At 40.5% G+C, this 25691-nt stretch overlaps 1 protein-coding gene across 3 annotated transcripts in view; it reads right to left on the bottom strand.

Moving 5' to 3' along the window:
* Positions 1–13544: 13544 nt before the first annotated feature.
* Positions 13545–25691, bottom strand: part of BICD1 (BICD cargo adaptor 1) — a 274101-nt gene continuing 261954 nt past the window's right edge. For all 3 annotated transcript variants that reach the window (XM_089680737.1, XM_089680740.1, XM_089680741.1), the window contains one exon: positions 13545–21904. In XM_089680737.1, coding sequence (XP_089536863.1) covers positions 21814–21904 — 91 coding nt within the window. In that variant the 3' untranslated portion in view covers positions 13545–21813. The remainder of the gene's footprint in view (positions 21905–25691) is intronic.

Raw genomic sequence — 25691 nt, 5'->3', positions numbered from 1 at the left:
TCTGAAGGACTGTAAACTGGCCCTTTGTTTAGAAAGTTTGCAGATCCCTGGCTTAGAACTTACTTTCTACATTGAGTACTGTAGTATAAATGTTACTATGAACAATTTGGAGGACTCAAAGGACTGAGGATTTGTCATGTTTTAACTAGTTTTATTGCAACATATGCAAATATGCAGGCGGTACCAGTCATAAACAGTCCCAACTGGATACAATGAGGGAAGCAACAAAGAAGCTTAATGCAGAACCACACCAGTTTCTATTTCACTCTGGTGGTGCGGATTGACCAAAAACACAGCAGGTTTATCAGGTTGGGTAATGTGGTGCACAGCAGGAATGGCAAAGCAATGTTAAAGTGTTACCAAACCCACAACAGTAAAAATCAGTCTGTATATGCAGTAAAGCATGCTTGATATGCTCACTGTGGAACCTAAGGGGTTAATCCTTCACATTGTACAAAAAGCTGTTCGATCCTGTCTTTTCTGATCCTCCCCTTTTTAACTGTTCTGCTGATAGTACAGAGCTCTAGGAGTCATTCTGCACTTGCTCAGTTTGTGTGTATTGCTACAGAGCTTTTTTTTATATATTTAATAAAATAATTGCATTTCCATGCTCTGAGTACTGTGGGAGACCAGATATAGTGAGTGCAGGGTCATGGGTTTAGTAACACTTTAATGAATTCCCCAGAATGTATTATTCCCATATCCATGTATTTTGCTACACATGTAGTTTGAACACAGCCTCAACCTGCTGGATAGTACCTATATCCCTGATAACATTCCTGTGATTATTTTGCAATGAGGTTACACAATACAGTACCTTGCTCTGACTTTTATAGGAATGCATTGGACATAACAGAGATTCTAGTGTTGCATTCCTGTGTTCTGTGTCTGCAATCCTGAAATCTTGTACTTGCACCAAACTACTGCTTTTCCCATGTCCTCTTTAAACATATAGGGGCCTATAGGTGTGCATTAGATGACCTGTGGTTTATTGCACAGTATGAATGCAGCTCACACCACCAGTGCACATAGAAATCAATTTTTCACACAACACCGCAACTGGGATAAAATACAGACATGCTGCATGTCAGCATACAGGGAAGAAATGTGTGTCAGTGTATAGCAGTTCAACGCACTGTGCTGCTGTGCAGTGACATGAGTAAAGTGTCACTATATGCATGTCAAAAGTTGAAACACAAACAAGGAACTGTATGATGTGCTGCAACGTGCATCACTACCATCACTACCACTGGCTCGTTGCAGATGGAATAGAGAGCTGTCCACACACTAAACCAGGGGTCTCCAAACTTTCAAAATAAAGGGACAGTTTACTGGCCATCAAACTTTAGGGGGGCTGGAATGTGGTCAGTGGGAGTAGAAAATGCTCTGGCATTGGTGGGTGTAAACTGGCCTGGTAGTCAGTGGGTGTAAAAAAAAATTACCTTATCACTGGTACCAATGGGAGGTATAGTGCCTCATCGCTGATGTCGGTGGTAGGCATAGCGCTCCATCGCTGGTGACAATGGGAGGTATAGTACCCCATCATTGGTGTCAGTGGGAGGTATAGTGCCTCAATGCTGGTGTCAATAGGAGGAATAGTGCCCCATCATTGATGTCATTGGGATGTATAGTGCCCCATCATTGATATCATTGGGAGGTATAATGCCCCATTGTTGGTGTCAGTGGGAGGAATAGTGCCCCATCATTGATGTCATTGGCAGGTTTAGTGCCCCATCATTGATGTCATTGGGAGGTATAATGCCCCATTGTTGGTGTCAGTGGGAGGAATAGTGCCCCATCATTGATGTCATTGGCAGGTATAGTGCCCCATCATTGATGTCATTGGGAGGTATAATGCCCCATTGTTGGTGTCAGTGGAAGGAATAGTGTTCCATAATTGATGTCAGTGGAAAAATTAGTTCCTCATCTCTAGTGTTAGTTGAAGGAATAGTGTCCCTTCATTGGGGTCAGTGGCAGGAATAATGCCTCATATCAGTGCAAGGAATAGTGCCACAAGAGCCAGATAAAGGCTAGCAAAGGGCCACATTCGGCCCGCAGGCCACAGTTTGGAGACCCCTGCACTTTACCAATGTGGTTTAATGTGCGAGCAGTGCAAAAGGTCCCTTAAAGTATACCTGTGGTCAAAATTTAAAACCATATAGTTCAATTATTTCTATCCTACACCTTTTCATATGAATGATCTTCAAGTTTGTAAACTTACTTTTTCGAAGAATTCTACATATTTATTTCCTTGAATTTCGTAACAGGTTTTCACTATGGCCTGTAAGTAGACATTGCTGTGTCACACGTTTCACAAACTCTGACTTCGGAACTACAGAGGTGCTAAGAGGAGCTTATGGCAGCAAGGTACCATGGGGTTTGTGTATGCTGTAACTATGGATCACCTTTCAAATTCTTGTGCAACATCTGAACAGGGCCAGCAAATACAAATCATCTAAGAATATAATTTATCCTTCTAATAAATCTGTAATAAACTACAGTAGATTTACTAAAACTGGTGCACACAGAATCTGGTGCATCGGTGCATGGTAGCCAATCAGCTTTTATCTTCAGCTTGTTCAAAAACGCTTTGACAATAAAACCTGGAAGCTGTTTGGGTACCATGCACAGCTGTACCAGATTCTGTGTGCACCAGTTTTAATAAATCTCCCCCAATGTGTTTAGAAAAATAAGCCATCATACAATAAATGCACACAATTCTCTACTGTAGCCACAATGATTAGCTGATGGCTCATTTGGACTGGCAACCTGAATTTTATAGCATTTTTCAGAAGAATTTGTATGAGTATTTAAAGAGTAACTAGGTTACAAAGCTAAAAACAGATATCCCATTTATAGAAAGAAAATACTCTGCTTTGATCCAGAGCTGTAATTCTCTCCCGCAACTAGATGTCACACGTCTTGTTGGTTGAATAATGACCGGCATCTTTTACCCACTTCCTCAGAGCCCAGTTTGCAAAGGATGCCCACCACCATCAGTGAGGAAAAAGAGCCCGTGATGGTCTTAACTTAGAACCTTGTCACCAAACTATTAATTTCAACCAAAATCTTTCTATAAGATTATACAGTATGTGCATTTATTCATGTCATTTATCTGTAACTGCTCCCCTTGTGTAGACACTCAAAACTCCTGAGACTGCTGCTGGGTGGTGCCATCTTGGATGTGATGTCAGCAGCCCCAGCAGATTCTGAGCTGTCACTCAAGTGACACGCCATAGTATTTTCCTTCAGTCCTGGTTCACACTGATGCAGTGCGGAATTTGCAGAGTTTTCAGTGCAAATTCCGCACCAGAATCGCACCCCATTCATGCGAACCGCTGTGGGTGTGTACGTTAAGTGAACAATACCCCTTAAGCGGTCCGCAAAACGCAGTGCAATGTGCACAAACAGATTGCATAAGTGTGAATACCCATGCAATCCAATTCTTGTGCAGACCCATAAAAGGATCCCGCACCTTTTTGGTGTGAGTGTGGTATGATTAGAGCCATACAAAATGTATGGCTCCAATCGCACTGCACACAAATTGCATGTGATTTGCACAGGAATGCAGTGCGGTTCCTGTGTGAATCACATGCGATGTACCGCACCACATATATGTGAACCCAGGCTCATGCCTCCCCTGGTATGTAGGGAGGTGAGGGGAGGGGCAGAGGAGCTAGACTCTTCCTGTAGTAAGTCACATTTTCTAGCAAGTTCAGAGATGTATTACAAGTGAATAAAAAATATATATGCAAATGTTTGTCCTGTATTTGTTTAGGTTGGTGACAGGGTCCCTATAATGTTATCTTATAAAGGATAAGCATAGCTTTACAAAAAATGTGCAATGCATACACAGCTCAGCATACATTTGCAGCACTGCTTTGTGCATGGGTGTGACGTCATCGTGTCATGGCCAAAAAAAGCAGCCAAAGAGTTGGAACCTAGAAGGAAGACTGCCAAAATGCTGCTGCTCCTGGATGCACTGGCCCTGGGTTTTTTTCCTGCAGGTAAATGCTACTGCTGCTAAAAGCTTCTAAACATCTATGTGTCCATCGACACACAGGATAACATGGAGGGCTGTTTGGAAGCATTATAAAAAAAAACACCTGACACCTCTGAAAATGGATGCAAAAAGACCCCTGTGTGCATGAGGCCTATGGTGAAAAGCTCCTGGGGGTCATTTAAAAAAAAATTTGGAGGTTTAATTCCATTTTAATTTTTTTTTTTTAAAAAAAGGAGGTAGAAGGTTCCAGGACACTTACTTTTTTTTGTAAAACAACAGTTACCCTTTAAATATTGGCTTTATACTTTATACTGTAAAGAAAAGTAGAGGTGAATGATGGTAAATACACAGAGTGGAGCTATGGTAGAGCTATGGTAGACATGTCATGGAAGACAAAGACAGTATGAAAGATAATCTATATTGCTGGGCAACATGCTTAGACAGTGAAGGTTTGAGAACTATTTACTCTGCACTAGGACAAGTTTCCACATGTACTGTGTAACATTCCTAAAGCTGAGAAGCAAATCGCAGCCATAGATGTATCCACGTTATAGAACTATTTAACAATATTAAAGTGTCTGTTGTGGTTATGGATTGTAATGTAGCACATTTGCTGTTTCATGGCTGACAGCAGATAGAACATTTATTCAAATTTGGCTGATCAGCCACATGTGCTTTTCAATACTACAATATTGCAATATCGTCTGAACTTTATGCAATTCACTTTCTGATGCTTTTTTATACTGGATGATCATCTATATATAAATAAAAGGAATTATCTAAATACTACACCATGAGGCTTCTATATCATTTGGCTCTGAGCTAAGATCACAGAGACCCCCAGAGGAAATCCTTGTGATTAAAATCCGTGCAGCAACGTATTATAATGTGCACGCACCAGATGCACATAGGTTATGCGCATTAAACCAATATGACTCTGTGGGGGCCCCTTTAATTGGGACTGCCAGCCAGCCTGGAACAAGGATCCCTCCTCTGGACACCAGCCTCACCTGCAGCCATGCTTCCTCAGGGGGTCTCTGTGATCTTAGCTCAGAGCCAAATGATATAAAAGCCTCATGGTGTAGTATTTAGATAATTCCTTTTATTTATATATACTGTAGATGATCATCCAGTATAAAAAAGCATCAGAAAGTGAATTGCGTAAAGTTCAGAAGATATTGCAATATTATAGTATTAAAAATGTGCATTGTCACATTTCATTTTTGCGCTTGAATAAGCGCCATACCCACCTGGAATTTTGGATATATATTTTTGTTATACTGTTCATTATTATTCACGTATTTCTTCAATTATGTAATTTATTGAAGTATCAAGCTATTTCTCATGTCTAGCGCTGCACTTTTGGATTGATGGATTTTTACTAGGTTTTAGGGTTCCTATGTCGGTGCCTTTGCAGCTGGTTATAATATTACTGAGTTTATATTTTTTTATGATTTTATTTGCCTTTGCAGCTGGTTATAATATTACTGAGTTTATATATTTTTATGATTTTACATCTTAATTGAGCGCTCGCTGTACATATTTCTATTATTCAAATTTCTACAGTTTTAGACCTCATGCAGACTGGAGATTTTTACAGCTGCTCCTAGGGGTGTTTGGTGTTTTTTTCCCTGCTCCTAAACTCCCCTACATGTTAGCTTATAGGGTGGATTTACTAAAACTGGGACACTCAAAACCTGGTGCAGCTGTGCATAGTAACCAATCAGCTTCTAACTTCAAGGATAAGTTCCCCTTTAAGGCTAGGTGCACATATGTGCGGGTGGTTCGGCTGCGGATCTGCATGAAAATCCGTGCAGCCGCACCACCCGCACACAGGAATGCGGACCTGCGGGCGGGTGCCATTAATTCTAATGGCATGCCGCCCGCACTGGGAAATGCAACCGTCCTGGGAACTGAGGTTCCTGTGCGTGCTGCATTTTCAGAAGAAGTGCAGGAACTTCTTCCCTGCGTGCCACGGGAGTCCATTCAAATGAATGGGCTCTCGTGCCCACGCAAAATGTGGCCCGCACGGCCGCATATATGTGAACCAGGGGTTAGCTCTCATGCACACTTGATGTTTTTACAGCTGCTGTTTTTGGCTTTTGACATTTTTTTCTACAGCCAATAAACCCCCCAGCATGTTATTGTATGTGTCCATGTACACATAGACTGTAATCAACTTTTTTTGGCTGGGACATTTTTTGGCTGGGTAAAAAACCCAGGACTAGTGGATTTCTAGAGGAGTTTTTTAGCTGTAAAAACGCTCTATTGCTGAAAATCGAGGAAAAACGCAACTAATCACGGCAAAACGCCGCTAAACACTAAAAAAAGCTGAAAAACTTTTTAATGTTACCAGTGTTATCAAAACGCCCAGTGTGCATGGAGCCTTGGACAAAAATAATAAATGCACATTTTTTTTGCAGGTAAAAAAATATGCATTTATTATATTTGTCTACAGGTGCCTGGAAAGCATTGCACCAGTGATCAGTAGATCGCTGGTGCTATGCAGGTCTCCTGCAGATCTGTCAGAATATATGTTTGCCGTAGGGGATGTATGGCCAATTTCTGATAGGAAGCTTCAATGAACTATCACGGCGCTACACAGCTAAGGCTGTTGGGACTTGCAGTTCATTCATTCATTGACGGAAGTCTGTGAATGAATCATGCGGCCATGTGGATGGAGCCCCGCACGCAAGTTTTAAACTTTGACAGATAGAATGAGGAGACTTCTCCCCGTACTATCTGTCATAGGGAGAGGGGCGGCAGCTGCGACTATGGGAAAATGTTACATGTTCCATCCTAAAAATGGGTGGAACATGTAACATGTTCCCAAAGGTGAACTTATGCAGGACATACATGGGTTGAACTCCAAATGATTTTTCGTCCGAAAAAATCGAAAACATTGTTTGCTCGGTAATCCGATGGTGCCATCAATGATTTTGAAAATTGGCCGACCAAGTCATAAAGTTCATCCCATATAACAGGCGAAACTTCTGTTCCTTCCAGGTCACGGCTCATGCGGATTTTCTTTTTAGAAAAACGATCGTACGATTTGACCATCATTGAGTTGAAAATCGGTCGTTTTTCATGAATTATCCAACATGCCCGATCACCGAAAAGGGGAGGAACCACGAAAATCGTCTGGTGCCATTGATCCAATATCAGAGCGAAAATCGGCCGGTTTTTCTTAGGTCCAATTTTCGGATGAAAAATCAGTTAAATTTTGACCCATGGATGGCCGGCATTATCTTTTCACCTTGATCACTTAAGCTTTGCCATTAAAATCTGGAAGTTGATTGGTTTCTATGCAGAGCTGAATCAGATTCTGCTTGCTCCAGTTATAGTAAATAACCCCCTATGTGTCCATGCACACAGGAACTTTTAGAGGTGTTTAGTGGCAGGAGAGTTTAGAGGCAGGAAAAAAACCCACTGCAATGTACTTCCAGTAGCAGTAGAATTATGGTAGAAAGAATTCTTGATGTTTCTAAGTGTGTGTAAACAGGCATTGATCACTTGAGTGTTAATTAATTTCAATGGCCAGAATAAATGATTTATCCTGGCCAATGAAATGAATTAACTCTCAGATGCCTGACATGGCTAAACGCACACTTTTACAAGCATTAGGCGTTTTTATTGCCAAAATGCTGCTGACAGGAGGAAAGGCTTCTAGGAGAGTTAAAATGTTATTAAACCCACAACAGTAAAATCAGTCCCTATATACAGTAAAGCATGCTTGTTATCCTCACTGTGGAACCTAAAGGGTTAATCCTCCACATCATGTAAAAAGGTTGTTTGATTCTGTCTTCTCTGATCCTCCCTTTCTTCCAGTGTCTCCTAAATATCTTCTGATAGAACAGAGGCTCGGGGGCAAGCTGCTCAGTTTGGTATTTATTATTATTATACAGGATTTATATAGCGCCAACGGTTTGCTCAGAGCTTTACATTATAGTGGGAGACAATACAGTAACAATGCAGTTTGATACCAGAGGGATTTGAGGGCCCTGCTCCTTGGAGCTTACAATCTAGGAGGCCGGGGTGAATGGTACAGTAGATAGTCACTGTGGGGGATGGAGTGGTTGGAAGAGTAGAGGATTCCAGAATTAGTAGAGGGCGGGATAGGCTTCCCTGAAGAGAAAGGTTTTCAGTGATCGCCAAAAGGCAAGTAGAGTAGGTGATAATCTGATAGATTGGGGTAGGGAGTTCCAGAGGATGGGTGACGCCCTGGAGAAGTCTTGGAGACGAGCATGGGGGGAGGAGATGAGGGAGCTAGAGAGTAAGAGGTCTTGCGAGGAGCGGAGTGTACGGTTTGGGTGATATTTAAAGATAAGATCGGTTATGTAAGTTGGGGCAGTGTTGTGGATGGCTTTATATGTCATTGTTAGCGTTTTCAATTTTATCCGTTGGGCAACTGGGAGCAAGTGGAGGGATTGGCAGAGAGATGAGGCGGATACAGAACGGTTAGTGAGATGGATGAGTGTGGCAGCAGTGTTCATGATAGACTGGAGGGGGGATAGTCTACGATGAGGTAGGCCAATAAGGAGGGAGTTACAGTAGTCGAGGCGTGATATGACAAGGGAGTGAATAAGTTGCTTAGTGGTTTCCGGGGTTAGGAACAGTCGTATCTTGGAGATGTTGCGGAGGTGAAGCCTACATGATTTTGTCAGCGATTGGATCTGGGGCTGGAAGGACAGATGGGAGTCTGGGATTACACCTAGTACCCTGGCGTGACGGGATGGACTGAGGATGGTGTTAGCGATATTTATGGTGACGTCAGTGGGGGTGGCACGGGCAGGGGGGAATACCAGGAGCTCAGTTTGTAGAGGTTGAGTTTGAGGAAGTGGAGTGACATCCAAGGCGATATGTCGCTTAATAGGCTAGCGATGCAGGTGGAAACTGAAGGGGTGAGGTGAGGGGTAGACAGATAGATTTGCATGTCATCAGCGTAGAGATGGTAGTTGAAGCTGTGGGAGTTTATCAAGTGAACAAGGGAGGAGGTGTAGATGGAGAAGAGAAGGGGTCCAAGGACAGAACCTTGAGGGACCCCTACAGAGAGTGAGGAGGAGGTGGCAGCGTTATAGGTAACACTGAAGGAGCGCTGCGATAGATAGGAGGAGAACCAGGAGAGAGCAGAGTCGCTGAGGCCGAAAGAGTGTAGTTTTTTGAGGAGGAGGGGATGGTCAACCGTGTCAAAAGCCGCGGAGAGGTCGAGTAGTAGGAGTATTGAATAGTGGCCTTTGGACTTTGCAGTTAGTAGGTCATTAGAGAGCTTTAGTAGGGCAGTTTCGGTGGAGTGTAGGGGGCGAAAGCCAGACTGTAGGGGGTCAAGAAGGTTGTTGTCAGTGAGGTGGGAGCTCAGACGATTGTAGACTAAGCGTTCTAGGAGTTTAGAGGTAAATGGCAGCAGGGAGATGGGTCTAAGGTTGTTCAGGTTGGTGGGGTCTAGGGAGGGTTTCTTAAGTATGGGAGTGATGTGCACATACTTTAGAGGGGAGAGGAATGCACCTGTAGAGGGGGAGAGATTGAAGATGTGAGGGAGGGAGCATAGGATGGAAGAGGAGGGTGACCGAAGGAGTTGTGAGGGGACAGGGTCCAGGGGGCAGGTGGTGAGGAGGGCTTCTGAGAAGACCTTAAGGACCTCTTCGGTGATAGCGAGGTCAAAGAAGTATTGTTAGAGATGTTTTTTTTTCTTGGGAGAGTGCATGTGATCAGCACAGGGCCAATTAGAACTGTCCAGACAGAGGTCAGGGGTCCTGCTTCCTCTTACAGAGAATGAAAACTCCTCCTACCTGCTTTAACCAGTGCTTTGCTAGGCACTGATAGAAGTCACAAGACTGCTGTTGAGAAAAGTTATTTAGCAGTTTATATTTACTAAAATAATTGCACTTCCATGTTCTGTGTACTGTGGGAGACCAGATATAGTGGATGAAGGGTCCTGGGTTTAGTAACACTTTAAAGAAATGTCCTGTGTGCATGAAGCCTTAAAACAGAAGAAAACTCGATGGAGGTGAGCTTTTGTCACTATCTGCACAGGATACATACAGATTATGGCACACATCTACCTCTTTCTGTGTTGTCCTCCAGCGATGATGGGTCCAGAATCCTGTCGCTGATGCATCTCTGCAGCCCAGCCACCATCTATGCTGCCGCATTCGCCGAGCAGTGTGTACAGAAAACAAAAAGGCACTAGGAGCTAGGGAAAAAGATTTTTTGACAAATGAGATATATAACTCTTATGCCAAAAAAACTCTACTTCCTGGTGACTTTTTGTTAGCGCTCCTTCAGTTCCGCATTAAAGTGAGATGGCCCTTTTAAAATGTAATGGCAACCAAAACATTTCCTAACTTTCTGTCCCATTGTCAATAACCATAGTCAATAAAGTGGGAAGGGAGGAGACATCGCTCATAATAGGTTGGAATAAAAAAAAACAAATGTTCTAACACTTCCCATTTAATCTAGAACAAAAAGTGACAAATTGCTGGGGGTTACAGTGAACTTTACTAATCCGGAATCCTAGGCATCCCCACTCCCACACCATTTACTTTTGGTTTAATCTACAATTACTGCTGCATAAATATGTACACATCACATGGCCATCATTGAATGATAAACCAGTAGACCTAGGGCCTGTGTCAACGGGCTTTTGTTTGCTTCAAACAGGTTTTGTAATCCCATACAGGGCTATGGAAATGTAAAACCTGCTATAAACAGGCCAAATGCAGGTAAGAAGGAGGTCAACTGCAGGTCAAATCCCACTGACAATGAATTCTGTAGATTGATGTCAAATGGATGCCATCGCACAAGGCCAAAGCCCATTGATACAGGTCCTTACACTTTCAAGGCCAAAAACACTTCTTCGTTCTTCAATGGGAAAGCAGCTCCTACACTTTGAAAGTTAGTTACCATCAAAAGAGGGTCATTTTGCCAACAGACAGAGCAGAGATCATAGTTTGATGAAGCTGCAATGTGTATAATAGCTAATCATTTGTCCAGAACACACAGAAAACCAAATGTTGCCTAAAACAAGCTTCATTTCCTTCTAGAGGCCCCAAAACAAATGGATATGTTTGTGATTCCTCCATATGCTGCCTTCACAAAAAAAAACAGACACAAGGACAATGCTCTGCAACTTGCATATTCACGGTTGAGCTTTGTGTTTTGCCTTAGTCAGAGATGATTCAGGCTTTGGTGGACACACAGCTGAAGGCTGCAGGTGGGCAACCCCCCTGAAAAAGTCCTTTTGGTACCATCCTTCTACTGGCTTGGCTCTATTTCTTCACTTTAGATTTCAGTCATCAACCAAAAGATCCTAAGGTTTTTGAAATACCCAATTAATAATAAACCATATAAGATTTGACATGATACTATAATTTTTAAGCGTTAATTTTAATCTTTTTAAATCTACAGCCTGCAGGCATTTCCTGTTATGGGGTAACAACTGTCTCCCAATTATGCACCTGCATTGTCCCCAGGGCCATGGATAAGGGGGTACCACTGGTCCTCCTGTATGGGGCCCAGGCCAGCAGGGGGGCCCAGGCAGCTGGGTAAATTGGATGTGTGTAGTGTGGGTGATCACCATGGTGGGTATGCAATTACTGGAACTGATCCCCTGTATGGCTCTCTGTGCAGCAGCTGAAAGCTGGCTTCTTCTCCTCTCCTTCCCGGTAGTATTCAGCTGCTGCAGAAAGAGAGAGACATACAGGGGATTGATTCCAGTAATTGTCCCCCGCATCACCCATCACCTCCCTGTGCACCATACATTGTTGCCCAGGCCCCTCTGTGTGCCCACCCCTGCAGTGCTCCTTGGTTCCCTCCTCTCCTTCCCACTGGTAACTGCAAGCACTCAATAGGATCCTTCAGGATGATGAACACAGCAAGTGATCAGTACCTCTTACTCACTGTGTTCATTAATAACTGAAGCATAGTAATCTGTGGGGTTTTTTTTGGGGGGGGAGAGGAGGGCCCTGTAGCTTTGTTGTATGGGGCCCCGTGGTTTCTAACAGCAGCCCTATTTGTCCTCCTAGCACATGCACCCTTGCTGGAGACTAAAAGTGGCCATTCTGACACTCGGAGACATGGTCCACTGCTGTCATTTGCAGTATGTTGGTCCAGAGCAATGATGTCCAGCCAATGCTTTTATGAGTGCATGTAGATAGGAAGGGATGAAAAAGGGTGGATGAGATCCGCAGCACTGAGACTTCAAAAATAAGTGAAAACAATATTTTAAATAATTTATTATATTCAAATCTCCTGAGGAAGTCACGTGATGTGATGTAACGCCTAGAGTGGGCCAATCACATCAAGCTGCTAAGCAGGAAGTTTACGAACCGTTATCTTGGAAATTCCTGAACACATTGAAAATACATTATAACAAGGTTTTTTACTGTGGTGTCCCATTAGGACACTTTTAAATGTGAGTGCACTTTGTTTTGTTAATAAATCACGCTATATTTATATACTACACTATGGCCAGCGTTTCTGTTTCCATATGCGGAGGATTTGTGGGATAAAGAGGAGATGGTACAGTTTGCAGCAGAGTGAGGAGGAAAGTGGAGTCATTTATACAGTATACCTACCCGGGTTAAAAGGGAAAGGCGGTATTTGACCTATACAATTTGGGTCATAAAAGGAGGTGAGAATATATATGTATGTCTCTGGTGGAGGAGCACCTATAGGAATATATGTGGATATAGGCAATAAAGAGCACCTGTTGTGTGAACAAATTATAAAGGCACGGATCAAGCACACATTATGGACTTTTAAGTTGTATTCAATGTATTCACCACGCGGCACTATGTTATAACAATGAAAAATTGCTGCTCCTTTAAAAACAGTAGTTTTTTAGATGTTTTTTTTTTTTTTAACAGATTCATATCCCTCAGGGCAGTACCCAAGTCCCTATACACTTTTTATGGCCAATAACTTGCATGTAAGCCTGCAAAATGTGCAATTTTTAATTTGCAAGTTCAAGTCCCATAGACTTGCATTATGTTTGAAGTACACGGTTGAACTTTCATAAGGTTCGAATGTTCGACTACGAACCAAACAGGGGGGTGTTCGGCCCATCACTACTATTAACCCCGCATTGTACATTTAGGAGGCAGGCTTGTGACCAAGGCAAAGATCGCCTGAGAAGGCTTTATGGGAGACATCAGTTGGACAGAGTCAAGAATTGTAAGGAGTAAGGTAAGAATTACTATTTATTCTCACATCTCTAGATGTAGCGAGCAGTGGACCTTGCAGTGCGGGAAGGGGGGTAGGTGCCCACTGCAAGAGTAGATTTTGTCTATATTCTGGAAATGGGCTTTAAGGCCAGGGGAAGGCTAAGCAATGGATAGGACAGATCTTGACACTGGGGGACGGGAGAGCAATGTATTGATCAGGTCTTGATTTTGGAGGAGGCAGGATATGGGAGAGATCAGGTCTCAATACTGAGGTAGAGCAAGTAAAACAACCAAAATGACACCCTACCATTCATATGATTGCACATATAAAAATAAATTTTGTATTACCATTCTGTTTTTATTAATTCCACATTCAAAAGCAGTTTGAACTGATAGTTTAATTTGTAATATTATCCAAAATTTCAATCTTTGCCGCATAGTACAAATGATGGAAAAAAAAAGCAGTGCAAGGAACTTTTTTTGTACAGCAGGTCTGCTCACCATTTACATATTTTTACAGAAGGGAAATCACAAGTTGTAGTGCAGAAATTTAACCTGCAATTCGAGGTAATTTGACTTTGATAATTCAATAATTTATTTTGTGAAATTAAATGAGGTATTGTAAATAAAAAAACTTTTACCTTTCTTGTAAACCTGCAATATAACAGTGGTCACTGACACAAGTGCTTAAAATTATTAAAACAATACTGCAATTAAAAAATAAAAAAACATTTTTACTATATATCAAGCATAAAAAATAAATTACATTATTAATTCTAAGTGATCCCAACTGAATTACATAAACCAGAAAAATAATTAAACAAAAATAACAGGTTAGAGGTTGGTCTCCTTACCAAAATGGCTATGAATGATAAATTAATAAATAAATTAATACGGAAAAATAAATTATTTTAAAGAAAAGCTGGATGACAGAAAAAAAAGACATACACCTGACAATTTAATGGAGTAAACTCTTGAAGTTTTCAACCTGTAAGACAACTTGATTTTGTATCAAATGGAATATAACTGGTATATTCTGCAACAGAACTGATACAAAAAGCCCCAAATATGCTAATTGAAAAAAAACACATCAAAACAGAAAATAAATATGGCTGTCTTTAAAATGGTGCAGTACATATTACTTGCTTTATTTTTGTTACGTTTGAATAAAGATATAGCATTTGCAACAGCAATGTTTCTGGTTATGTACATAAAGACATTGCAGATGACAAAGGATAATCTGTTGCACGTGTTTGGATGGCTATTTCACTACAGTAAGTAAAAAGTGTTCCTTTAGTAAACCCCTTTTTGCTTTTCATTTATCACAGTCCAGGACTATTTCCATTGTATTTGTTCTAAACGTATCACATTGCATATATTACGTAAACCCCATAATATGTTTAATTGCATCTAGCCAGTCTTATGGCATCATGGGTCCTTCTTGCCCGGGAAATGGGTGGTCCACATTGTGATAAATAGTACTGTGTGCTCAGGGGCTGTGATGACACTCCCAGGGGGTGTGTCCATGACAGCCTGGGCTCACAGGAAGTAGGATGGCCAGAAAGGATCTTTGCTGGACCACAATCTGCAAATTTTAGGAGGACAGTGCCGTATAGGCACAAAAAAGAATTGTGCCATGTGTGTGTGTTTTTTTCTACAATATTTAAAAATGTAGAAAAAAGTTTATATAGTTTAAATAGGTTTAAGAAAATTTGCTGAAACTCTTTGGAGGCTTTAATATAAAACCTGTAATAGGGCTGGCGCTGGGTCTGTGACTGGGGGAGTCTGTGGGACAGCTTTTTAGATGTGAGTAAAACAGCAAGGGCTGCTTTTTTTTTAATTATTTTTGTTGGTTGATCTAATTTTTGGTCAAGCATCCACAAAATGAACTTTGATTATAAATATGTTTATGTTTATATTTCAAAGCCTAACTAAAATTAAAAATCAAATCAAGAAGCAGTACTGACATCATAAGTTATTTCCAACCCAACAGTCTACATTCAGAACTGCAATTTGTAGCAACAATTTCACTTTTACGGTTAATAATAATGTTAAAAATTAGTAGTGCCAGACAACACACATAAATGCTAAACTGCACTTTGGGGCTAATTGCATAGATCTATCCTTATCCAAGCTACAGTTAATACAAATGCATATTAGCATTCACCAATGACCAACAAATCATATTTAGTGCCAATAAGCAAAACACCTCTTTGTCATCACAACCAACTGCATAATAATACAAAGATCCTGATTAATCAAACTGCAATATCACCGATGACATGCTAAAGTAGACTTTCACATATGATAATATGACTTTAAGGGCTACTTTAGCATGCCTAAGTGCTTTTACGGTTTAAAAGAGTACGCATAAAGACTCTGTCCTGGAAGATTAATGCACATTTTTTAAATGTAAAAATAATTTACTGTTGGTACATGCTCCCACATTTTTAGACATCTGTTAGTAATTATTCCTTATGATCTATCCTTAGACCTGTCCTTTACTTTAGCAACTTAGAAATATTTGGTACTAATAATGAATAGCTTGTCTTTTTTACTGTAAACTTTGTATGTTATGTACTGTATGTTGCAAATGTAATGCTTGAGGGGGGATGTGGTCCGATTTATTTTTTCCAATTTAATATTTTAGAATGTAACTAATTAAAATTGATAACAAAAAGTGCTGGGACTTCTTATATTATGTTTCCACATGGCAGAGTGTGGAAAGTATTTGGGATAACAAATGCAATAATATGTTGACTAATATTCATCAGAAAAAACTATCACATTAATTGTTAATTTGACATCCAGGGCTTAGTACTTTCAGGTATGGGGAACCATGTGACCACTGTCACGTGGAGGGGGATGGTCCTATTTACAGCTTACACAAGGCTTTTAACTTAGAGTTCTGGCACTCAGATAGTGGACAATAGGAGAGTATAGGGAAGGTACATATCAGGGGTAGGGGGTTAACTATCTACTCAAATATAATAACTCACTTTTAGTAGGGTGCCAGGCTTCCAATGTCTGCACCTGAGTTCCCAAGCCTGCCCACTTGTTCTTTGCTAATAGGAGCTATTAAAAGTAGGGATGCACCGATACCATTTTTTGTACTCGCCGATACCAGTTACCAATACCTGTCGGCAATTGTTTTGTTTACACTTTAGCTGTCAGCAGGGGAATCAGCTGACAGCTGAATGTATGATTGGTTTTTAAGGATGTGGCGGCCCCGCTCCTTAACCACTTCAGCTTTCACACCTTTTCACCCCTATGGACCAGAGAAATTTTTAAATTTCTGATATGGACCTGTTTATTCGGTGATAACTTTGTCATTACTTAAGATGACAACGTCATACATACATTGTTGTTTTAAGGACAAATAAGGTTTTCTTTTTCGTGAATTTTGTCTGGCAACGATGATATTTTTTTCACAATTCTTAAATTAAAGCAGAGGTCCAGTTGGATGAGGCAGTTTATTAAAAAAAATAAGTCAGCAGCTACAAAAACTGTAGCTGCTGACTTTTAAAAAATGGACACTTACCTGTCCCTCGATCCTGCAGTGCCCTCTTACCGGCTGGGTTGACCGACCATCCTGTCTTCTCAGTGCTGGCATCTTCAGTGTGGGCACCCGGCTGTGACAGCTTGTGGCTTCACAGCCGGGTGCCCACTGCGCATTCACGTGTAGTGCTGTGCTTTGTGAATGGTCCCGTAGTCTTCTGGGACCTGTCATGACTCCCAGAAGACTGTGGGGAGGAGGACAACTTCTGTTTCCGATCACCTAGGTGATCACAGCGGAAGTGGGAGTGAAATTCGGGTACCCCCTCCACTCTCCGCTCCCCAAAGTTGCCAATCCTTAATGGGAATCGGGGGACAAAGCCTTAAAGCAGAACTTCCCCTTTTGGGTGAAGCTCTACTTTAAATGTAAAAAAGCTAACAAAAACTCACTTTTTTTGAGCAGTGTTAGTTTTAAAATAGTGTTATTGCACATTTTATTCTGTAAATTTTCCTGTTTACAATGACACTAAAACTATGATTCTGGTGCAAAACGTTATTTACAAATGAAATACAGTTATTTCTTTCAATTTTGCACTTTTTCCGATGTGAAACGTGTAAATATATGTTAAAGGTGAAAAAATGTTAATGAACAAAGCAAACAAAAACAAAAAAAAGTTTTAATTACAGTTTATAAAATAGAAATTAACAAAAAAAACATCAGCAGGAAAATAATAACTTAATAAAGAAGGAGAATAAGGAGTTAAATGGGGTTGATTAGAATAAAAGGTTAATAAGGGGGTTAAACAGAGGAACATTTAATAAAAATAAAGCAAAAACAAAAAAAACCCAAAACCTTTTTTTTTATTTGGCAGGTTGACTTCATCTGCAGATCGAAGTTCATCCCTTTGATTTGTAGATGAATAAACAGAAAGATACAAAATGAAACAATGTTTATTTTTATATTTCTGTTTTAGCAGCTGAGCAATGTTGTTGATAAAGGATACTTTTTTTTTCTTTTTACCCCACCGTCAGCTGAATGAGTCCTTGGTTGTTAGGAATGCGGCAGCCCCGCCCCTTAACAACCAGTAATTGCAGGCTATTTTTAGTTTACATTTTAGCTGTCAGCAGGGAATCCCACTGACAACTGAAAGAACTGAGCGTGAAGATATTGGTTTCCGGTATCAAAGCAACCAGTACCGATACTCATGCAAATGCTTAGTATTGGCACTGATACCAGTATCGGTGCAACAACTGATTGCTTAGGTATGAAGTGTTTTTTAATCAAGGGGATGGAGGGTTCATGCAAGGTCTTTTTTAACTCCTCTAAAATGATTGATTATGTTCATGGTCAGTCTTGACCCATTTCTGATTATTTATTAGGTAGCTGAGGTATATTTAGGCCTACCTGCCCGTAAACCCAGATGCTCCCCCATGATCTAGCCACCATGGATGACCAAATACATTAGATTTTTTGCAACTCAGAAAAAGATATGAGCTGCCCAATCAGCCATGTAGGACCAGCTCCTCCCTCTAGCAATATATATTGTTTATTGTCCAACAGTAATTAAAGGAATGAGTGCATGAACATACCAGTGCTTTGACTGAACAGGACATTAGTGACATTCTAGTTCACTCCACCCGCAATAACTTTTATTGACCATTAAAGACCACACTTGGGTCAAAGAAACCATTCATGATTTAAAAATAAATCTATAATTATATCAAACTCTCCTGAAGCAAACAAAACTCTGTGAAGAATGATCAGTGTTCGACTAAAGCATGAATTTTTAGTAGACTATAACAAACAAACCGTACTTCTCATCAATGGCTTGTCGGTGTAAACTAGGATTAGGCAACAAATTAAAAAAAATTCTTTAAAGGAAATCTTTCCACTGACTTGGAGCTTTACATATATGTCAATAATTTCAAGTAAGCACTAAGGTTTTAAATGAGTGTTGGATACAGTAGGGAAGAGCTTAGCGTCTGTTTCCCATTGGAGGGATTTGCCTTCTCTTTCTACCCTGTAGATACAACAGGATGTGAGGGGTAATCTTAGGTTTGACAACTGTCACTGGAACAAGCATCCTCACTGGAACAATTCTCTTTTTCCCTTTCTGGTGTATATTACAAATGTGGGATTTTTCACTCACTAAGGCCTCATTTACATGGACGTACCAATCCGTACTTCTGTGTAAAGGGCCATCTTCAGTCCCCCAGGATGTACAGGTGTTTGGTGCAGTGGCATGCAGGCAGCATGTATAAATCATATTACAAAAACAATAAATAAGGCAAATGTAGATATATGCCAGCATAGTTTATCGCTTAATTGCAAGCACTGTCACTGTAACCAAAAGGGTTACCTTGATTTCTATGTGCTATACTCTTAGGCAGTATATTGCTACGGTACGCTGCTTATATATCAGTATATTAACAAGTGTCCGGACGTGGATTTTTTATTATTTTTGAATGTTATGTCTGTGTTATGCATCATGTTGTTTACACAAATTGAACTCACGATGTAAGTTGTCTAAGTCCACACCGAAATTTCACTTTCAAACAAAGTATTAATACTAATAAACTTGATGTTTTAAGATACTTGGTATCAAGGACTGATTTTTTAGAATCTTCACCTTATATGATATCTGCCACAATAGTAACTACTTTTTTGCCCACTCTTTGGGCAGTTTTCTTTTCATTAGCATGTATAAATCAATGACAGAGAGCTAGCTGCACAGACCTGCATGTACCTCCACATGCATCCCAGACTGCACATGCAGGTCCAGTTCACAAATCAGAATGCATTCTGTCTGTGCCCAGATTTGTGCATCGGAACTGTACGGATGTGCACTCGGGGATGCATGTGGAGGTCTGTGCAGGTCCATGCAGCTGGTGCCTGTCATTAATTTCAACTGGCTGCCTGCATGTCCCTGCATGAAACTTCTGTGCATCCCAAGTGGCTGAAGGCTCCCCATCACATGGGTGTACAGATTTATATGCCCATGAGAACGGGCCTTAAAGTCCCAGGGATGATGATCATCAGATCAAATAGAGAAGCTGAATCTTCAAAAAGGTACACAGACAGCAATAAAAACCTAATAGGGGTTCTAATTCCTCGCCAATCTCTCCAAAGTGAAAAAAAATTATTATGCTTGACTGCATGACTTCTGTGTGTTTCATCCATCAAGGCACTTATATATCAATATACATTTTCTTAAAGTAAAACTCCAGTCAGATCTTATTGTTTCAATTTGAATAGCATGGGAAAGGGTCAGAGACTTTGTTAGGCTTTAGGGTGCTTTCACATTGCCCGCACTGTGCTTTAGCTGCTGTGTGGGTACAGTACATGCAGGACTCTTGGTGCACTTTCAGAAAACGCACCAAAACCATGGAAACCACACGAAAACCACAGGTACGCTGCGCTGTGGCCAAAGTGCAGCAGATCAGTGTGAAGCTTTAATTGCTACTGTTGAGTCTATTGGGAAGATTCGGGATCACAGATGTCACCAACACAGCAATAAAACCGTGGTAGTTTTGATAACCCTTCCCAGCTCTGTAAAGCACAGCCATAAATGTATCAAATCTGGGCTGGATCAGCAGATTCTATCCATGTATAGGCAGGCTGATTGTATTGCAGTAGATCCATCGACTTACTGTGTTGATAGGGGAATAGAGTGATTTTTCTTTCCTGCAACCTGTGCTTGCAGGAAAGAAAATTGAGTCATCTAGGGCTTGGCTTAGAAAATATGTTTTGGTTGATGAGTATTCTATAGTTTTTCGATGTGAATGAACATATTTCTTCTAACAAGTAAGAAGTAAGCATTACAACTAAAGATAAGGTTTCATTTGCTTATGTTTTTGCCATTCCTGATTCCTTCCTCCCCTTTCTTCAAAATGCTAATTACTTTTTTAAACCTGTTTTTTCATGACATATTTTATTTTAGTCCCAGTGATGTCATCATTAGGTCTCTGTGCTTCTGTAAGGTAATGCAGGAAGATCATGGCTGGAGGGCCGGCAGGGTGCTGTTCATAACCTCCTGATCATTCACAGCACCCTGCTTCAGCACTTCTCTCAAGAGCCCTCAGCCATGATGTAAGCAGTGGACTGCCTCCTGGAAGGAGTTATACAAATATCAAAATGCCTTGATGGGTGGATGTCAGTTTGGACAAGTAGGTGTTCCTAGGCAGACTGAGATCCAATGAATAAAAAAGGTTGGTCAAGCTGGGGAGGAAAGAGCAAGATGATGCTGGATATCCTCTAGCAAGGAAATAAGGCAGGCTCTCTCTGATGTGCTGCAGCTTCTAATGTACATTGTGAGAAACCCACAGTGTGCAGTGACATCAGAGTAAGAAATTTTAATACAGGAGAATAGCCTTTACAACTGTTCAAGACTGAAGGGAAGGCTGGAGTTCAGCATTATAGCACAAGTCCAGCAAGACTTTGTTTATATTAATATAGGACAGGGAAGGATAAGAACCTCTTCTGGGTATTTACTGCTGTGTCTGTACCTCCTAGGGAAAGTTTGTCACCATTTTTTGTGTGGTCACAGAGACAGTGGCAATTGTGTGCTTGGCCATCCAAACTCTTTAGAAATCTGGTTTGAAACTCCATCCATGTATGTTCTGCACAGCTGTAGTACTTTGTCCAATTAGGTTAATCTGCTGTTACCCAAGAAAAGTGCCTTCCCTAAGCCCTAGCCTTACAGAGACACCCAATGAATGGGTCTTTCATTCAGTATTCAGGACACAGCAAAAAAATGTGCAAAATTATATATAAAAAAAATAAATATCATGCTCTCAATGACAATAAAAACACAATAAAATCTTATGAATGACCTAAGTTAAGTTAGGTAAGTACTAATGCGGCTCCAAATATTGGTTTTCAGCATCCCATAACACTCAGGTGTGTAACACGGAAGGTACCATCTTGGATTTTTCCCATATGGCCAGCATCTGACGTGAGGATGCCATAGTATTGTCCTCTCATCATTTTCAGATCCCCAGTTTTCTGTGCTTTTCTTTTCTTGGTATAAACCAGGTCTCTGCATATTGAGAAGTTAAGTGTCCACATTTTCAGCAGCACGGACACCTCCAGAACTGACCGCCTGTCTAGCGATGTCTTCTCAGTAAGTCCCATTATAGCATCTCCGCTGGAGTCTATGGATCTGGGGGCATTTTGGAAAGACATTTGAGGGGGGCACACTGTGACCTGGAATGTTCTTTCTCTTCTCGGAGTGCTAGATTAGGACTGGAAGATAAAAAAGGCATGCAAATGTTTAATAACCTAAAAAAAAAACACTTTAGACAATTAATAACTATTAGGACCGAACTCCAGGCAAACAGCTAAATACCTACTGTATATGGGAGATGTCCTAACTGCGGTATTATTTTCCTGTCCATCCAGCTCTAGAATTTACACAGCTCTACTGCACTGGACAACTGGGCTGGTGACCTGAATATTTTCTACTGCAGTTAATCAAGACAAGTAGGTAACCTCCTTGCCCCCAGCCAGTGACTGGACCATGAAGGAGCAGCAATGCATTAATGGAGTTTTTTTATATTAGCACATGTAAATTGAGGACACTTGAATACTGCCCCTCCCTTTCCCAGTCTGAGTGCTGCTGTACAGGGGCTGCATTAAGTCAAAATCAGAAATGTATTTAGTTTTTTGCTAATAAATGCACAACTGCTTTCATAGGTATTTTTTATCTGCCTGTAGTTCAATAAACCTCAAATACAAGCTTTTCCCATATCATATGGACTTTACTAAATTATATTTTCTCTTATAACAGCAAATAACTGACTGCCATGGGGTTAGATACCTCTATAAAACTAGTCACACAACAATAGATTTAATTTCATATTTGATATGGTTGATAAAAAAAAAAAAAATTACATCTAGTTATTTAACTTGAGAACCCATGTACAGTCATGGCCAAAAATATTTGCACCCATTTCCGTCAGTTAATGCACTGCTTCGCCCAGAAAATTGTTGCAATTACAAATGTTTAGGCATTTTCATGTTTATTTCTTTTGTTTGTATTGGTATGATACAAAAATTGGAGAATCAAAAAGCCAAATCTGACACATTCCACCCAAAACTCCAAAAATGGACTGGACAAAATTATTGGCACCTTCTAAAAATTGTAAGAAATAATTGAATTCAAAGTTTGTGATGCTCCTGTAATTTGTAATTAAACTCTCCTGTATCAATTAACAGGTGCTGACAATATAGAAATCACACTGGCAACCAGTTCAAATTGTGAAAAATTGACTCAACCTTTCTGTTGTGTGTCTCTGTGTGCCACATGGAGCATAGAAAAGAAAAAGAGCAGCAAAGAATTGTCTGAGGATTTGAGAACAAAAATTGTGGAAAAGCATGGACAATCTCAAGGTTACAAGTCTATCTCCAGAGATCTTAATGTTCCTGTGTCCACTGTGCGCAACATTGTCAAGAAGTTTTCAGCACATCGCACTCTAGCAAATATCTATGGATGTGGACAAAAGCAAAAAATTGATCTAAGATTGCAACAAAGGATTGTTGGAATGGTGGTTGAAGAACCTCGATCAACTTCCAGACAAATTCTTGCTGACCTTCAGGCAGAGGGTACAACTGTGTCAGCTCGCACTATACGTTGCCACCTGAATGAAAAGGGGCGCTATGGTAGGAGACCCTGGAGGATCCCACTGCTGAAACAGAAACATAAAACAGCCAAATTGGAGTTTGCCAGAACTTACCTGAGGAAGTCAAAATCCTTTTGGGAGAATGTCTCGTGGACAAACGAAACAAAATTACGCCTTTTTGGTAAAGCCCATCAGTCTACAGTTTTCAGAAAAAAAAATTAGGCCTTTAAAGAAAGGAATACGGTCCCGACAGTCAAACATGGTGGAAGTTCAATGATGTTTTGGGGTTGCTTTGCACTGGATGTCTTGACCGTGTGCATAGCATTATGAAATCTGAAGACTACCAAAGACTTCTGGGGTGCAATGTAGGGCCCAGTGTCAGAAAGTTGTATCTCTGTCAGAAGTCAAGGATCTTACAACAGGACAATGACACAAAGCACACGTCAAGAAGCACCCACAAATGGTTTCAGACAAAGCACTGGAGAGTACTGAGCTGGCCAGCAATGAGTCCAGATCTCAGTCCCATAGATCACCTGTGGAAAGATCTCAAAACAGGAGTTGGGAAAAGGAGCCCTTCCAATCTGAGAGACCTGAAGCAGTTGGCGAAAGAAGAGTGCTCCAAAATTCCAATAGAGAGGTGTTAGAAACTCATTGATGGGTACAGGAAGCGAAGGGGTGTGATACCAAATATTAAATTAAGGGTGCCATTAATTTTGTTCAGTCCATTTTTGGAGTTTTGTTTCTCGACTTTTTGATGTCATACCAATACAAACAAAAGAAATAAACATGAGAATGCCTAAACATTTGTAATTGCAACAATTTTCTGGGCGAAGTGATGCATTATCTGACAGAAATGAAGGCGTCTCAATATTTTTGGCCATGACTGTAAGTAGACCATTTTATATGTGCTACTCCCCACTCTAAAAATGTTCAGAGCATTTGAATAACAGTATGATTTGCTCAGATCACTGGACAGGAGATCAGAGGAATCTAACCAATAGACATATATTTAAATACATGACTTCAAAGGTTTTTCATATCAGTCTGAATCTTAACTTTAACCTAAGAAAACATTATTATCTGTTCATTAAAAAAAAAAAAAAACAACTAAGTATAAATTTGTTATAATATGGGATGGCCTTGTGATCGGGGTGTTGCATGTTTTTGGTGTGGGGATACTTGCTATCAGTGAAGAAGTTCCCAATGTCCAATGCATGGCTACAGACCCCTCAATAGTCTTGATGATGTCAGGACCTTAAATCAAAGCAGCATGGGGGGAAAAAGTACGACAGGGACCAATCTAGCAGCTTAGAGGATGGAGGATCGGATAAGTAAATCTACTTTTCCATGCCCCCTAAACCTAAACAAAACAGCTAACCCTTGCAGTGAGGACAAAGTCTCACTGGAAGAGAAAATTCAAAAGATTCCTAGAACTGGGCTTTAAAAACTCTTCTCTGTTGTTGCTTCTGCATTTTCCACTAGAGGGAGCCATATACCTGAAAAGCAGCCGATGTTAACTAAAGAATTTTAGAGAGATAAGATCCTGAGTGCTGTTATTTATATGGCAAAACGTATCTTTGCAAAACTAAAATGTTAGGAGTCAACATTCCTTGTTCACATCCAAAACAGTAAATTACATCTAGCACCAAACCCCTGCCCTGAAATCAAATTAGTTTGTCATAAGCCTTAAGAAATATTTTTTGTAATTTTTAGATACTTTGCACAGCATATTACATACTCTTCTCCTAAAAAAGCCAAGTCAGCTCACTTTTTTGATAGGGAGAGATTTATTAAAACTGGAGCACTCAGAATCTGGTGTAGCTGCACATGGTAGCCAATCCCCAAATCCCAGCAATCACAAGGAATTTGCAATACAAGCACATTAGTCTCTTCACATACAAAAGTCCACAACTGTCAGTAATGCAGGCCATAGACAGTTCGCTTATCGGCCAATTTTTCACCAAAAAAACGAAACATCGGTCGTTCTGTTGCCACCAATGATTGCGAAAATCGGTCGTTTTTTCACACATTTTCCAGCATGACCGATAAAAGAAATGAGGAGGAACTGCAAAAATATGCTGATGCCATTGCCCAACTAACAGTGCGAAAATCGGACGATTATTCTTTCAGACGAAAAATCAGCCGATAAACGAACCATCTATGGCCTGCATAAGTGTGGGAACAAAGGAGGGGAGCACCTCACAGTCATTTTGCACCTATTATTTTGGAAGAAGGTTACACAATGGCACTACAGACTGCACATTTATTTGAACTTTAAGTTGATTGGTGTTTTCACAGATATATATCACTGTATAGGGCAATCATCGTAAATACCAACAGTAAATAGGATACAATCAAACACAGCAGCAAATGTGTGCACCACTAGACAAAAAGACTCAAAAATCACCAAA

Source organism: Staurois parvus, unplaced genomic scaffold (assembly GCF_062004578.1).
Source record: "Staurois parvus isolate SC_StPar_1 unplaced genomic scaffold, SC_StPar_1.0 ptg000249l, whole genome shotgun sequence".
Taxonomy (NCBI): domain Eukaryota; kingdom Metazoa; phylum Chordata; class Amphibia; order Anura; family Ranidae; genus Staurois; species Staurois parvus.
This window is presented reverse-complemented; position numbering and strand designations above follow the sequence as displayed.